Genomic DNA, 14086 nt, shown 5'->3' with positions numbered 1-14086 from the left:
ATGACTTCCTCAATGGACGTGAGTGCAACGCCAGCGAGATCGATGTATACGGCAATCACGACAACAGCCAGCCCTACAAGATGCTCTACCTTGGGTATTACAGCAGTCCCTGGTCCGACTATTGGCTAGGCATGACGTGCTCGAAGGAATCTGCGGGCGGCCAGTTCTTGGCCACTTGGGGCCATTCACTCAACTTTCCCGACTACAAGATCAACCTCACATCTCTCTTTTGCGAAACCAACTACTACAAACAGGCTGTCAACGCCACAGTCAGTTCGGTCGATTATGTCCCACTGGAGGATTCGGTTGTGCCGCTGGGTCCTCGGGAACGAATTGAAGAGACGGAGTTTAACATTACGGCCTTCGAGCGTTTGATCAGCTCTGGTCTTTCTGTCAGCGATGTTACTCCTGCGCTCCAGGAAAAAGTCGTGAGAGACTATCCTTTTGAGCATCTATTGGAGCAGCATCAACAGGTGGCGGATCTCGGTGTCATGTGGCCCATGACGCCAATGACTGGCTTTGCCATAGGATCCCACAAGAACGTTACCAGCCTGGAATTCTTCAGGGACGAGGCCGTCTTGGGCGAAGCTTTCAACTCGACGCATAAGATGCTTTTCAATCTTGCACTGCGTCGTGTTCTTGATAACGTTACAGTAGCAGGACTGTCCGAAGGCAACGTGGACTTTATCTTACACGGTATCATCGTGAGCCGCCTCTTTTCCGCAATCGTCGAAAGTTTCCTAGGTCTGGTCGGGTTTTTCACGATTCTCCTTTGGTGGCATGGACACAGGGCAACCAGCAGGTTGACCATGGATCCTGCGTCCCTGGGATCTCTCATCAGTCTATGCAAAAACAGCCCGATGCTGCTCGAAAGGTTTGCAGGGAAAGGTGCTCTATCCGAAGAAGCTCTGAAGCAAGTATTTACGGACCAAAGATTCAAGCTTTTCTGTGGGTGTCAGAGTCAATCACGAGAGATGGTCATCAAAGTGGTCGACGTACGAGACGAATCCAACGAAGAGCAGCGCATCAGTTTGTCCCAGCCAGATCCACTCTTCCCCGTTGGACACTATTCGCCCGTCAAGCCTTGGGCCCTGCGTAGAGAAGTTGGAGTTACTGTCATTGTGGTGATGATGGGAGGTGTTGCTGCGCTGATCTATCTGAAGCTGCTGGAGCAGCAGAACAAAGGTAGCCAGATTCAGATCGCAATAAGGAGGAAAACTCACAATTCACAGGTATCATCCGACCGAACGCGAGCTTTGAAGTTCTCCAACTTCTCGAGAATTACGTCCCGACTATCATTGCAACATTATTGGAGCCATTCTGGGTTCTCGTCAATAGACTTCTGTGTCTCCTGCAACCATTCCGGGATCTCTGGTCCGGTAAACGACCAGCCAAAGGATCGATCAGCGCCCGATACACCTCGCTTCCGCCACAATTCGTCTTTTGGCGGGCCTCTCGATCTGGCCACTTCATCCTCACAGCCATGTGCGGTCTCGCGCTCCTTTCTAACCTGCTAGCTGTCGGACTTGGTGGTCTGTTCAACGAAGAACCGATCGCGATCGAGCATCCTCATGAATTCCAACAGTCGATCATGCCCAGGCTCAATAACGAATCGGTTTACAACTTTAGCAATCCCATCGCACCGTACGAGATACCGTTTCTGATTACTATGAATAACGTAACCCAGAACACTCCCTTGACCCGTTGGGTTAGCCATGAGTATTTCTTTCAGCCATTCAAAGTCATTCCGAATGACACTGCGCCGGCGAATACCTACTCCGCGCGAACCACGGGTTTCGGAGTCAACCCATCCTGCTCCGACATGGGTACATTCAAGACGCGAGGGAATGCACCAGAAGTCAACTACACGATAACGAGGAATGGGGAGGTTGTACAGGGATGTCCGAGCAACTTCACGACGAAAGTTCTTGACTTGAACACGACGATATATAAGGACCTTACTGGACAGGCATCGGCAGAGTACGTTTCAATTATGAACAAGGACATCACTGATCTTACGATCTGCCAAGTCCCGGTCATGTTCGGCTGGTCAAGGAGTGCCCAGGCCGCAAATAAGACTGGGGAGATGGAAACTTGGGCCGTCGTTTGTGATCCGGTGTTTACAACGGCCATGTTTGACGTGACGGTGGATTCAGATGGATACGTCATCAGCTCGTCCCAAGTCTCCGAATCGTCGCCGACACTCGACTACCCGCTCTCGACGAACCACACCGATATGATGATTACCATCATCAACAGCTTGTTCACAACCAACAAGAACAAGTGGCATAACGATACCTTTGCGCGAGACTGGATCAACTACCTCCTCAAAATTCAGCCAGGCCACGCCGACCTGCTCGACCCGAAGTCCACGCCGGACATCCCCTCCCTGATCCCCGACCTCGAAGCCTTGTATCGCCAGATCTACGTCCTCGCTCTCGGAAATACCCAGCAGAACCTCTGGGAAATGTACCCTGAGCCGGTAACAATTACTGGCATCCGACACGTCACCGAGACGCGCATATTCATGAATACCACCGCTCTCGCCATCAGTCTGGCAGTATTGGGTATCAACATCGCTGTCGCTATCGCTCTCTATGGCCTCGCTATAAAGCATTTCCTACCACGAATGCCGACGACCATCGGGTCGATCCTAGCTTACCTCGCGCCCAGTAGGGCTGTGCGTGAGTACGACGGCCCCGGGAGCCTTCAGAGTGCGACTTTCAGCTTCGGTCGGTATGTCGCGGAGGATGGACGCGCACACGTGGGCATTGAGCTCGACCCGTTCGTTGTGCCTGTGAAACTATCAGCGCTGCGGAAGGGCGACACAGAACCAAGGAATGGGCTGCTGAGACGGGTTCTGGGCCGACGGAAAGTGGAACGGGGAGATGAGACGTGGTTATGATTTATGAGCATATGAGCTGAGCCAGGTATCGGACGACAAAAATCAAGGGCCATTTCTGTTATTTGTGGTTCAAACTGGGGAGAATTTCGCCGAGGTGATTTCACGCCCCCATCGTGCATATCGCGAGACCGAAATCGACATCGCCAACGACTGAAAAACGCCTTGCGGGGATACAGTCTTCTTTTTACCTAAGACATGAGTCAAGTGTTTGCAGGCAGAACGGCTTCCAAACAAAACAGTAACAAATTACAGTTTCCTACTTTACTTGCAACCCGATAATGTTTCTCTATGCGTGCCAAAATGCGTTTCCGCTGTACAGCGCAGATCGCGTCCATGCGCACTTTCTCGTCTGATATATCCTGTGTCAGCCTTTCAGCTCGACAGGGAAGTCTTTCATTCAACTTCACACCCTCGTACCGGTGTTGGTGTTGTGTTTAGTCTGTCGCGTTCGACGTTCGCTGCGTATAAGGTTTAGGTTATGTCACGTTCCCTGTCTACTCCAAACCCCACGAGGTCCTTGACTCCTTCTCATGGGTATCCTCGCCCAAACTGTCAGAAGGAGAACATCAGATCGTCAAGCTCCGGGCTGTCAGTGGTCGACGATGTGCGCTTTGACGTGAAGTAGAGCTATGTGCTATGTTTTGGTGTGTGTGGGTTGATGATTGAGACCACCCACCATTTGCAACTATGAGAGCATTCACATGAAGAGGCGAGATGGAAGACGAGTATGAGCAAGTATGATGCTATTGATGATATCACGCTATTTTTCCATGATGGCTAATGCAGACATCTAGCCTTTTGTAGTCATGCCAAAGAAAAGAAAAGGAAATGTGTACAAGGTATATACAGAAAGTTGTAAATGTCCAGAAGAAAAGACAAACGCCGCAAATCTTTGTGCTGCCGTAACCTGTATGATCATGAAGATAGGTATCCAATGTGCCCCAAGGTATCATATATCCCGTAAATGCTAGACCGTTCATAAAGGAGTGTTCGCCATCGACCAGCTTAGGCGTGAGAACGGAAGCGGAGGGCACGCTTGCGACCGTTTCGGGTCACAACCATGTTGATAGAAGAGCCCATGCCGGCAGTGCAGGAGGTGCCGGAGGCGAGCTGCTGGACAGCAGACCAGGCACCGCTGGCGCAGCGCTGGTAAGAAGTGCCGCCAATGCAGTTCCAGGCTCCCTCGTCAGTGCAAGCAGCACCGACAGTCTGCGCGCCAGCACCGGTCTCAGTACCGTTGCCAGAGCCAGAGCCAGAGCCGGTGCCAGAAGAAGGAGCGGCGCTGGGCGCAGCGGTGGCAGCGGGAGCCTTGGAAACAGAGGCGGTGGCAGAGGCAGTAGGGGTAGAGCCGGAGCCGTTGGGGACGGTGATGAAGACGCCGCCGGGAATGGAAGCCGAGGGCTTGGAAGCGGCAGGCTTGGAAGAAGCAGCGGGCTGAGAGACGGCGGGAGCAGAGGTAGGAGCAGTGGTGGGCTGAGCACCACCTCCGTTGCCGGCTCCAGCAGTGCTAGTGGGAGCGGGAGAGCCAGTGCTGCCACCGCCAGAGCCACCGCCGGAGGACTCCTGGCAAGTGCCAGAGGGGGCCGAGAGGACAGAAGCTTCACCGAACTTGTCGACGGAGGTGCCGGGGTTGGGGAACTGGACGTCCTTGCTGTCAACAGTGGTGCAGCCGTTGCCAATGTTCGCAACGAACATGTCGGGAAGAGCCTGGTAAGCGCTCTGAGAGCCGGCAGAACCAGTGATGGTGACAGGGCCGCAGTTCATGTACATCTCGCGGTTGCCGATCTTGTTGAACCAAGTCCAGGCGATGGTACCGTTTCCAGCAGGCATGTCGTCGGGGATGGTGAAGTCGTAAGTGTCCTGGTTCTGCTGGTTGGCGTTGTCACCAAGGTTGCCAGCAGCGTTCTTGGCAGGGCAGCCTCCCTCAATAGACTTGATAACCTTCCAGACGGAGTTCTTGTCGGGCTTAGCGTCATAGGTAATGGAGACTTGGCAAGAACCACCACCGTGAACGGCAGAGCCAATGAAGGCAAGCTTGCCGCCGGCACCCTGAGCGTAGACGTTGGAGGCACCCTCGGCATCGTAAACGGTAGAGCGTTGCTTGCAAGGGAAGTTGCTGCCGTCAGCCAACAACGGGCTGTTGTCGAGGTCGGCGGCTCCGTAAGGCACGGGAGAGCTCATCTTCATGTGGGCGCTGGCAAGGGTGGCCAGGCCGAAAGCGACGATAGCTTGAGCGTACATGGCGAGTGTTGTTGTTGAGTGATGAGAATCTAAACGTTCCAGACGGTAGGGTCTCAGTGTGGGTTGTCGTTGTGACTGTAAGTTGTTTGGTGGTCGATCAAAGTCGTTGGTTCTCTTGACACTTTATAAGACAAGTTAGCTTAGACTCGAACTCGACTCATCGATCCAGCATGTTCTCGATGACAGCGCATTTGTTCCTCAGCAGGCCCGACTCGAAGTGACTGGTCACAACCGTAACAAGCTCAGTGTGACGATGCTCCCGAACAATGACATTGTGAGTCGCACAGTGACGGGCCGCTTTGTCGAACAAAGGCAGAGAAGCAAGCCAAGTGGCCCAGGTCCCGTGCCGTCCCTTTGATGCTGTGATGCTGCAGAATTCCGTATACTTACAGTGTCTTCTCGCTTTGTCTGCTGGGAGCTTGGACGTTGCGGAGTGTTTGAAAAGTTTGGAGTGAAAGTTGAGAATCGGAAAGGTCGATGGGTCTCGAAGTTTCGTATCGTTGTCTTTGGGTTCCGTGAAGGATGGTAATGCACCAGGCGAGTTGGGTTGGTTGATAGAAAGTTGAAAAGTAAGGACTAGCCTTGTTGAATGATAGAAGAGAGAAGGTAAGATGTCGAAACGACAAGCCTTTCCAAAGCCCACAGAAGGAATGCGAGAAGATGTGTTTGTCCAAGAGGATGAGGAACCAAAAAAAAGAGTGTTTCGAGGTAGGACGAGGCCCGGGTCTTATAATACAAGACGGGAAAGCTGAAAAGATACGATGGGGATGTAGAAAGTAGTGAGTGAGCAGGCCCACGGGCAGAGTATGCCGAGCTTAGAGAAGGACTAGAGATGAAAGTGGAAACGAGAGGCAAAAAGCAACTTAGCACGGCTGCAAAGAACGGCGGTTATCCCAGAACGATTGGAGAAGGATAGACTGAAGGTCGGACCGGAGGATGGAGAGCTGGACTAGATCGGTCCACTTGGGACGGGAGAGACATGGCGTTCTTTTAGACAGGCGTTGAGCAGGTCGACCAGTCAAGCCCAGTCGTGGAGCGCAGTCCAAGGGGATTCGAGGCATGGTGGATCGCCCGAGGGGGACAGGGGCCAGGCGTTGAAGAAGGAGAGGCATGGGCTTGAGGCTGTGATAGGCGGGAGAGGAGCCCCTCGGCCTGTTTCGACATGGCACAAAAGACCGGACTAAACATTCTTGTGAGCAGGCAGGGGTGGGTAAGGATGATCGGGGCATCTGGCAGTTGTGTGCGTGTGTGGTTGTGGGTGTTCGAGGATGAGGTACATACGGCAGGCAATACACTGCGTAGTAAGAACAGGCTCCACGGCACGTAAGGTACGGCTTAAGGTGTAAGGTAAAGGCTGCTAGGACCATGCCATGTTCCTGGATGGGACTTTGGAGGGACGGGGACCTTGCAGCAAGGCGCATCGTGCGTGTTTTTCTCGCGGTGGATGCCCCTGACTAGGCATGTTAGGCTCGTTTAAGGAGGAGCCAAGGACAGCCAAAGGCGGGGGAGAGGGAGGGAGCATCTGTGGACCGACGATGAAGTGATTTTGATGGTATAGGGAGGGATTGGAGAGGAGTTTTTCGAGCTGTCGTTGACGGGGCGGATGAATGGCTGGGAGGATGTGGGAAGAGAGACAAGTGACACTGAGAAGAAGCACTAAGGACTAGTCGCTACCAGGGAGGAGACGAGGTCCGGGACAAGACGACAGGGGGGCAGGGAACCAGGGAGGAGGAAGCAGCCACCAAGGGTGCGGTGTGGGAGCCTGGGTGCGAAGAAAGGTACGTACTCCTACCACTCCCGCTCGAGGACTGGCTGCCATTCGCTGCTCGGGCCACGCTAACGGAGGCACCAAAAAAGCACGTTCCTTGCCCCGCTAACGCTACACAGTACGTATCTCGAAGCTGTATCCGTAGGGAACACTAGCCACGCACTTGCAGCCGGTACGTACCTCGTCGTGCAGCGTCAGATCAGGAAAGGGGCACGGGAAGATGGAGGATGTGTGCAACCATGTGTTTCCTTCCAGAGCACTGCTACACTCTGCCTTTGGCCCTGACTAGAGGGAATGGCGGCAGGAAGCGCGTGAGCTGCAGCTTTCAAGACAGGAGAAGCACCAAAATGGCGGAGGCTACTGCAAGGCACCATCTGCGAAGTGAGCACAGCATGCAGCAGTGAGTCGCAACACCTGAGATAGAAACAAACGGTCAGCCATTGCATCCATCCATCTACCATCCATCTACCATGCACCAGTTCATACGTCCAAATAGCCGCCAAGAGTGAGATCAGCAGCGACAGCGATGCCCCCCGAATCGTTCTGGTTGCCTGCTAAATCCAGACAAGGCTCAGTCATTTCATCCTTACTTTTACCTACCTACCACAAAGTACTGCATAGTATTTCCCCATGTTGGTGTGCGCAATACGCATACCACCCTATCTGACCGTCCGAGTCTAGAATAGAAGAGGCGATATACAAGTGCACCGGCACCCACGGATATTACGCGAATTTGCCTCGCCTAGCTGAATGGAGACTTACTTTTTTTTCTGGCAGACAGAAGACAGATGTGATGCTGACTGACAGATCAAGATCACCCGTACGTATGCACTGACTGGATCCAAAGTCAGAACACGCCATGCGAGGTCAGTAGAGCGCGAAAGGCGAAAGCCTCATCGATATTTGCGGCCCAGCCCATTCCAGACCAAGTCCTATTTTGGCACAGGCGGCCTCCAATCAGGGCAGATCGAACCTTGGATTTGGAGACTGGAGGTGGCCAGTTATCGCGGCCCTCGCCCAAGGCCGCGGTGGCGGCCACTCAGATCCCTCTCATACCCTCGCAAAAGATACGTCACGCTGCGGCGCAACATCGCCTCACCACATTGGCCCAAAAATGTCTTTTCGGACGACTCTCCTCGTGAGTCCTGCTGTCTCTGGCTCTCATCCTCCGTGAGACCCCCGGCCGACCGCTGAAGGCAGGGGCTAGTCGTAGTCATTCCTTACGTAGACTAACATGCAAAGGGGGCAAGGGGGCGGAATAAGACCGGGAACAACTGGGGCACTGGACTGTGATGGTGTCGCCGCCGCTGTCGCGCTGTGAGCCTCTCCCGTCCACCCAGCCCAATGAGCATGGGGGGATGAGTTGAAGAGAGAAGAAAATGGTCAGGGATCGGACTGGTGGGTGGAAAGAGGGTCGATGATGTGCAGGGGTACTTTTTTCGACAGTCCCAAAGTTCCACGGCTTTCGGCAAGGCCAGTATCCTAAGAGCAGGGGTCGGAGAGAGCGTAAGAAAGGGGCAGTCAGTTCGCGATGTGTGGTTCGTCCATTTGATCGGGCTTCCAGGCTCCTTGGAATTCCTTTTCCCACAGGCCGGGCGGCACTTGCGACTACCAGGCGGTCCAAGACAATTTTTTTTTCTGGGCCATCACATCAGTCCACCGTTTGATCCATTGTGATGTCTTGACTAAGAAGGGCGAATAAGAAACAAAAAATGGACGGAAAGGCAGACAATGCAGCCGAAAGCGAGACATGCAACGGGCATGTCGAGCCGGTGAGACTGGATCGGTAAACGCTGGCACGGGCACCCACCTTGCCAGCTCAGCTCACCGACGTACACCGAGCGAAGGACGGCATAAGGTACGAGAGACATCAGAGACATGCCAGAACAACAAGAACGCAGTGTACCACTAAAAACCAACCCCTCTTTCTCCATTGTGCGCATTGTCTGCTGTCACTTGACAAGGCCAAGCCAAGCCAAATCAAAAATGCAAAGACACGTTGATCGACAAGATTCCCCCGAGTCAGTGATGGGTGATCCCCGTTGAAAATAGAAGTAGAGAATTAAGTGGTATCCGTACGGGCACTCAATTTACAGGATCCTCAGTCAGTGCCCATCGGATGGCCAACTCTACTCGCCATCGACCTCGGTATACCCGCCCTGGTCCAGTATGCCATCAAGCTTGTGGGTTGTCGTTTGTATGTGCGGCATGCAGAGTAGATGGAAAGTGGGAGGAAGCATCGCTGCGGCCAGCCAGCCCGCCGTTTATTGCGGCTGTTCTTGATGCTGCCCTTGCAGTGCCTCGTGGCTTCTGCCCAGGTACCTCCCCCCAAAAAAAAAACATCTTAACACGTCATAAGTCACTTGCCGGGGGAACCGTGGTGGCAGTGTACTTGCCTGTCCACTGCCGGGCTGATAGTGGATCCGCTCAGTCGTGCATCCCGGAGTTCGGTCCAGCATCGGTACTTGTGCGGCACGGTGACCGGTGGACGGTTGATTTCAAACGATCAACGGTCCCTCCACCGACGACATGAAGAGAAGCAACGGCGTGCGGATTGCGACAGCCACTCGTTTGCAGGTGCGAAAGCAATGTTTGCCTATCACTCTTTGCTTCTCTCCCAGTGCCGAGACCCTCACATGCTGATGGACAGGCACCGGGGCCAGCGTCCCCTGACACTGCAACCTGACTCCCCCTGTCTGGGCCATCTGGTTCCCCGCTGAATCGAAGGGGCCACCCTTTAAGCGGGGAATTCGGTTGAGCAGACCAGATGTTCAGCTGCATGCGCAGGGGGTATTAACGACGGGGATTTTGTCTTCGCTTGCCAGGGCCTTGCCTGGCCCCCAGCGCACACTTTTGGGAGCCCTCTCGCTGGCTGCCTGCCCTGATTCCATCCCCGGCTGCCCACAACGAGCGGATTTTGTGCTGTCGTCAATCGTCGTCGAAGCCCTACAATGACTGGTGCTCATGCTACGTTGTAGCGCATCAAGGGTCTCGTCGAGGGGGGATATGGAACTGCTGGAGGAGCTGGAAGAGACCCCCCTGCCTAGAAGCGAGGAATCTGAAACAGAGGCAGTTTCACGCCCCCCAAGTTCGCCTCTTCCCCTTTCGGACATTGAGCTCTCTGTCTGCGAACCACTGACAGCGAATCAACTCACTATTAGTCGTCAACTATTAATGTGAACATGACAGGATCATGTCGTTCCTGCTCCAAGAGGCTAAGCTTTTCCTCCCGTTTGTTGTTTCTTCAGGCCACAACTCCCTACCTAATACCATCCATCAGTCACCACATCACATCGCGGGAACGCGGGAAGCGGAGGCATGCCACTGCATTCCGCGGCCATGGCGACTCAGTCCTAACCCGCTGGGACCAGTCATTGTCCTTTGTCCACCGCGCAGTCGTCACAACGGCACCCCTCATCTGCCAAAGCGTTTGGGGTAAGCGTTGGAAACGTGTCCGTCGTCCAGCTGAGGACATCCAGCTGTCACAGATGTCAACGCTATTTCTCCCGGGTTACCTTGCCGTTGGCCAGTCATCAGTCAGTCGAATGACAGCGACGGGACGACGACAAATGCGCCAAAGCTCTCGAAAAGCTCAGGCTTCCGCTTGACTAAGGTGAATTCAAATCACCTTAGGTTCTCAGCTGCCTGCTTCTGCTTCTGCTTCTACTTCTGCGACCAGCGACGCAGCCTGGTCATCCGGCTGTCACTCTGGCACGTTCATCAATCACCCCCGTGAGCCCAGAGCCCAGCAAATGTCACGATAACCCCTGGTCCGGCGGCCCTTCTCCCGGCCTTTGCCCGACCGCAATGGGAGGCCACTGCCGGCTGTTGTCCACTGTCACGTTGCTGATCGCCACCCCGTTCCCACTGTCCAATGCCCGGATGGAGGTGGCCCGGACTCCACGGCCGAGTGGATTCGCAGGGCTTCACGAGAGCCGCCCAGGGAGGAAAAAGAGACGAGAAGGACGTGATGCCCATGGGCCACGGGGAGCTGCGGCGCGGCGTCCTACGTACTCCCTGCCCATCTTCATCTGCTCCTAGCCCCCGTCCGGGTTAATCGTCCGAAGATGATCAAGAAATCCCTCTTCTGCAGCTTGCTCTGGCCCGTCCGGGTCCGTGTTGCTGCCTCCCCTGAAGGACGCAGACGCAAACGACGCAGCTGTTTGGAGCATTGAGCATTTTGAGCCCAGCTCGACAAGCGCGGTTTTGGTAGACGATCCGAGGGGGCGCAGAGAGACATTTCCTTCACCTTCAGACGATCTGGTAGAACCGAGTCTCGTACCCGCGACACTGATCGACCGCCAGAGAACACAGCCCGACGCCGTACCAGCTACGAAACGGCGCCGTCCCGCCCGCATGAATTCCCCGACATGAGCTTCTACCCTTGGCCCGCGCCCCTGGCTGATTTCCAGCTTCCCTCCTTGAGGCAGTCCAGCCGCTCTTCTAAAGTCATGGAAGCCACACCTATGATCTCGGGGGGGTCCTGGCGACAACCTTCTTCAGCGGCACAGCATGAAAGATCGCCTCTGAGCCACAAGGACGTCCGATTATTCCCAGCTTACGCCACCGCATTTGCCCCTGTCAGGTGCCACTTCCTGAACACTGCCTGTGGCTAGTTGTCGCTTTTTTTTGCCTGCCGGAGCCACAGAAGCTCGTATGAATACGGGAGACCCAGTGGCTCGTGAGTCGCACCTCGTGCTCCCCGAGATGGGCGCCTTCCGCGGTTGTCCCGCGGTTGTCCCGCGGTTTTCCCCTCCTCTGTTTTACAGAAACACCGATAGACCACATCGGATGCCTCTGGGCTGGTATCCCTGCCCAGCTGGAATCCCGTTGAAGAGCCTGACGCAGCCGGCATTCCTTGGGTACAAGTGGCTAGAATGTGGGCCGGCATTGTTCACGAAGGGGCACTTTACACGCCCGCCCTCTCGACGCGCCGGCGTTTCCTGTGATGCTAGCGACTCCTGGCGTTGCTCGTGGTTCGCTCCTTCGCCATAGCATGATTTTCAGCCGCTCACCTCAACGAGACTCACACTTGGGATGACCGCCCAACAAACTTGCATAAGCTTGAACCACTTACACACAGCAGTCTGCCTTGGCTAGCGGGTGTTAGCCCGCGGTAGGTTCTCTTGACGTCTTACTCACTGCCGTTGCCATGGATTCCCCCCCCACGAATCCGCGATTCTCATTCCCCTCCCCACGGTCGCGTTGCCGCCCGCATTCGGTCAGGAGACGACGACTCCAATCGCAGGGACGACGACTTTGCATCGCATCACATCACAGGGGCTACGCAAGTCGGAACCCCGCCCGACAAGGCTGGCGGTAGTCATCGGGCATGAAGTGTAAACATCGTCGTCTATTTGTGCTGAACTTCGCGTCTCATGTTTCATCTATCTGTAGCGTCATGATTACCCATCCTTCGTGGGGTGAGCCGGCGGCAGCCATTCTCCAATGAATGGGGTGAGGGAGGTGCTGACTTGTCGTTCGCCTCACACCGCCCTATGGCCCAGTCGCGGACCTGCAGCTGACGCCCAAGTCCCGGAGGAGCCCATCAGATAATCCCATTTGCCGCCAGACAAAAGCGGTCGTGCAGCAAAAGCTCATCTTGTCTAATCAACATGTCGAAGCTGCACTCTGCTTGACCGCATTCTCCTTCTCATCGTAGCCCTTGACATTCTCTGCCTAAACCTTCTCGAACTCAGCGTAGTCGTCGCAGCCTGTTCATTTTGTCAAAAGCGTTAGTGACGGCGTCTCCAAGATGCGTAAGATTGGCCAGTCCGTTTTCTCCTCTCCAGTCTCCAGGGTTTCATCAAGAAGAAGCAATGCCAACGGCAAAAGAAAGTGGGCTCAGGCATAGTCGTTACCTTCAAAGACGTAGCTCTCGCGGGTCCAGACGTGCATCTTGTCCTTGCGGAACTCCTCAAAAGACCACTCGCGCCGGTCGAGGTTCTCCGGGCGCTTGTAGATGTAGGCCGTGGTCTGCTTGTCCTCCTCCTTGCCGTCCGCACCGCGGACCTTGACGGTGACGACCTTCTTCTCGTACTCGCCGCCCTCGAAGAAGTCGAGCTTCATGACGTTGACGTCGGTGAGGCCCGTCGCGAAGATGCCCAGGACAGAGCCGCCCTTCTCGGGGATCATGCCCGGGTAGTCGGCCTTGTTGACACGGTGGCGGGTGTAGTCGTGCAGGACAGCGGGGGTGAAGGTGTAGAGGTCCTTGATGGCTTGGGCAGGCTTGCCATCGCCTTGGGTCACGGTGAAGAAGACCTTGGGCTCCATCTGCTTGAGAGTTAGTGAAGTCCAACAGTGATGTTCGGGGCTACTGAGTCATCGATACTGACCAAGGTGCCTGTTGAGAAGCGTTAGCATGTAAACCAGCAGGTAGATGAGCCAGACTTACCGTAGAAGAATGCAGTGTGCTCTCCGCTCATTGTGACGTTCGATATCAAGTTGGTGACTGAAGTGAAGTTGATGTGTGTAGGTTGGTTGATGATCCTGAGTCGGAGTCGTTGTGGTGAGCAAGAGATGTTTCCGAAGAAGGTGCGCTGTGGGAGGGCATATATATGCGTCTTGTGAGATTCAGTGTTATTGTAAGTCCACAGAGATGCTTCTGGAACGGATGGAGCTTGCCTTACCCGTCTTCTGATGTTTATTGCGATATTTGTTGAAGCGATACAAGAGACAAATAAGCCAAGCAGATGGCAGAAAGTTACGCAAGCATTTACCTTTGTCTATCTCACAAGAAATAGCCAGTGAAACGAGAAAACATAACATACATACAGCAAACTTTGCAATCGAACAAACGTCAAAGACCCCGGAACTGAAGGAAGGTGGCCGGAGAGTGAAGTGCGATCCCGGCCCACCTCCGGATTTCCGGCCTCCACCTGGAGAAGCCGCCGGGCAGACGCGATAAGAGCTTGATGGACGCGATAAGAGCGTCCCCAGCTTGCCCCTGCTGCAATCGCGGGCCGGCTGCACTCCGGGTGGATACCTTCTGCCGGATCAATATTCTTGCAGCGCCTAGCGCCAAATGATTTGGCGGCTGCTGCCCCCAGCTTCGCGACGGCTTTGGGAAATTTCGAAGTTCGGTCGAGCCTGGAGCGTAAAATCCAATTAGACAAGCCGCGCGACCTGTTGGTGACTGGGAACCATTTTGTCCGCCTCCCAACCACAAGGCG

At 54.7% G+C, this 14086-nt stretch overlaps 3 protein-coding genes across 3 annotated transcripts; 1 reads left to right on the top strand and 2 right to left on the bottom strand.

Moving 5' to 3' along the window:
* Positions 1–2905, top strand: COL26b_000016 (uncharacterized protein; the record flags this gene model as incomplete). The annotated part of the gene is made up of 3 exons (XM_053172993.1): positions 1–18; positions 72–948; positions 1518–2905. The coding sequence occupies 3 exons, from the start codon at positions 1–3 to the stop codon at positions 2903–2905; spliced, it is 2283 nt and encodes a 760-aa protein (XP_053042699.1).
* A 1005-nt stretch (positions 2906–3910) lies between these two features.
* Positions 3911–5146, bottom strand: COL26b_000015 (uncharacterized protein; the record flags this gene model as incomplete). Its single annotated transcript, XM_053172992.1, has 1 exon — positions 3911–5146. One exon carries the CDS (start codon positions 5144–5146, stop codon positions 3911–3913), a length of 1236 nt encoding a protein of 411 aa, XP_053042698.1.
* Positions 5147–12593: 7447 nt separating this feature from the next.
* COL26b_000014 (uncharacterized protein) lies at positions 12594–13339 on the bottom strand (the record flags this gene model as incomplete). Its single annotated transcript, XM_053172991.1, has 4 exons — positions 12594–12628; positions 12776–13187; positions 13250–13257; positions 13309–13339. The coding sequence occupies 4 exons, from the start codon at positions 13337–13339 to the stop codon at positions 12594–12596; spliced, it is 486 nt and encodes a 161-aa protein (XP_053042697.1).
* Between the last annotated feature and the right edge of the window lie 747 nt (positions 13340–14086).

The sequence above is a fragment of the Colletotrichum chrysophilum genome, assembly GCF_026319265.1.
Source record: "Colletotrichum chrysophilum strain AFK26 chromosome Unknown scaffold_1, whole genome shotgun sequence".
NCBI classification, from domain to species: Eukaryota; Fungi; Ascomycota; class Sordariomycetes; order Glomerellales; family Glomerellaceae; genus Colletotrichum; species Colletotrichum chrysophilum.
Note: the sequence above shows the minus strand (reverse complement) of the source record. Positions and strands in the feature narration are given on the sequence as shown.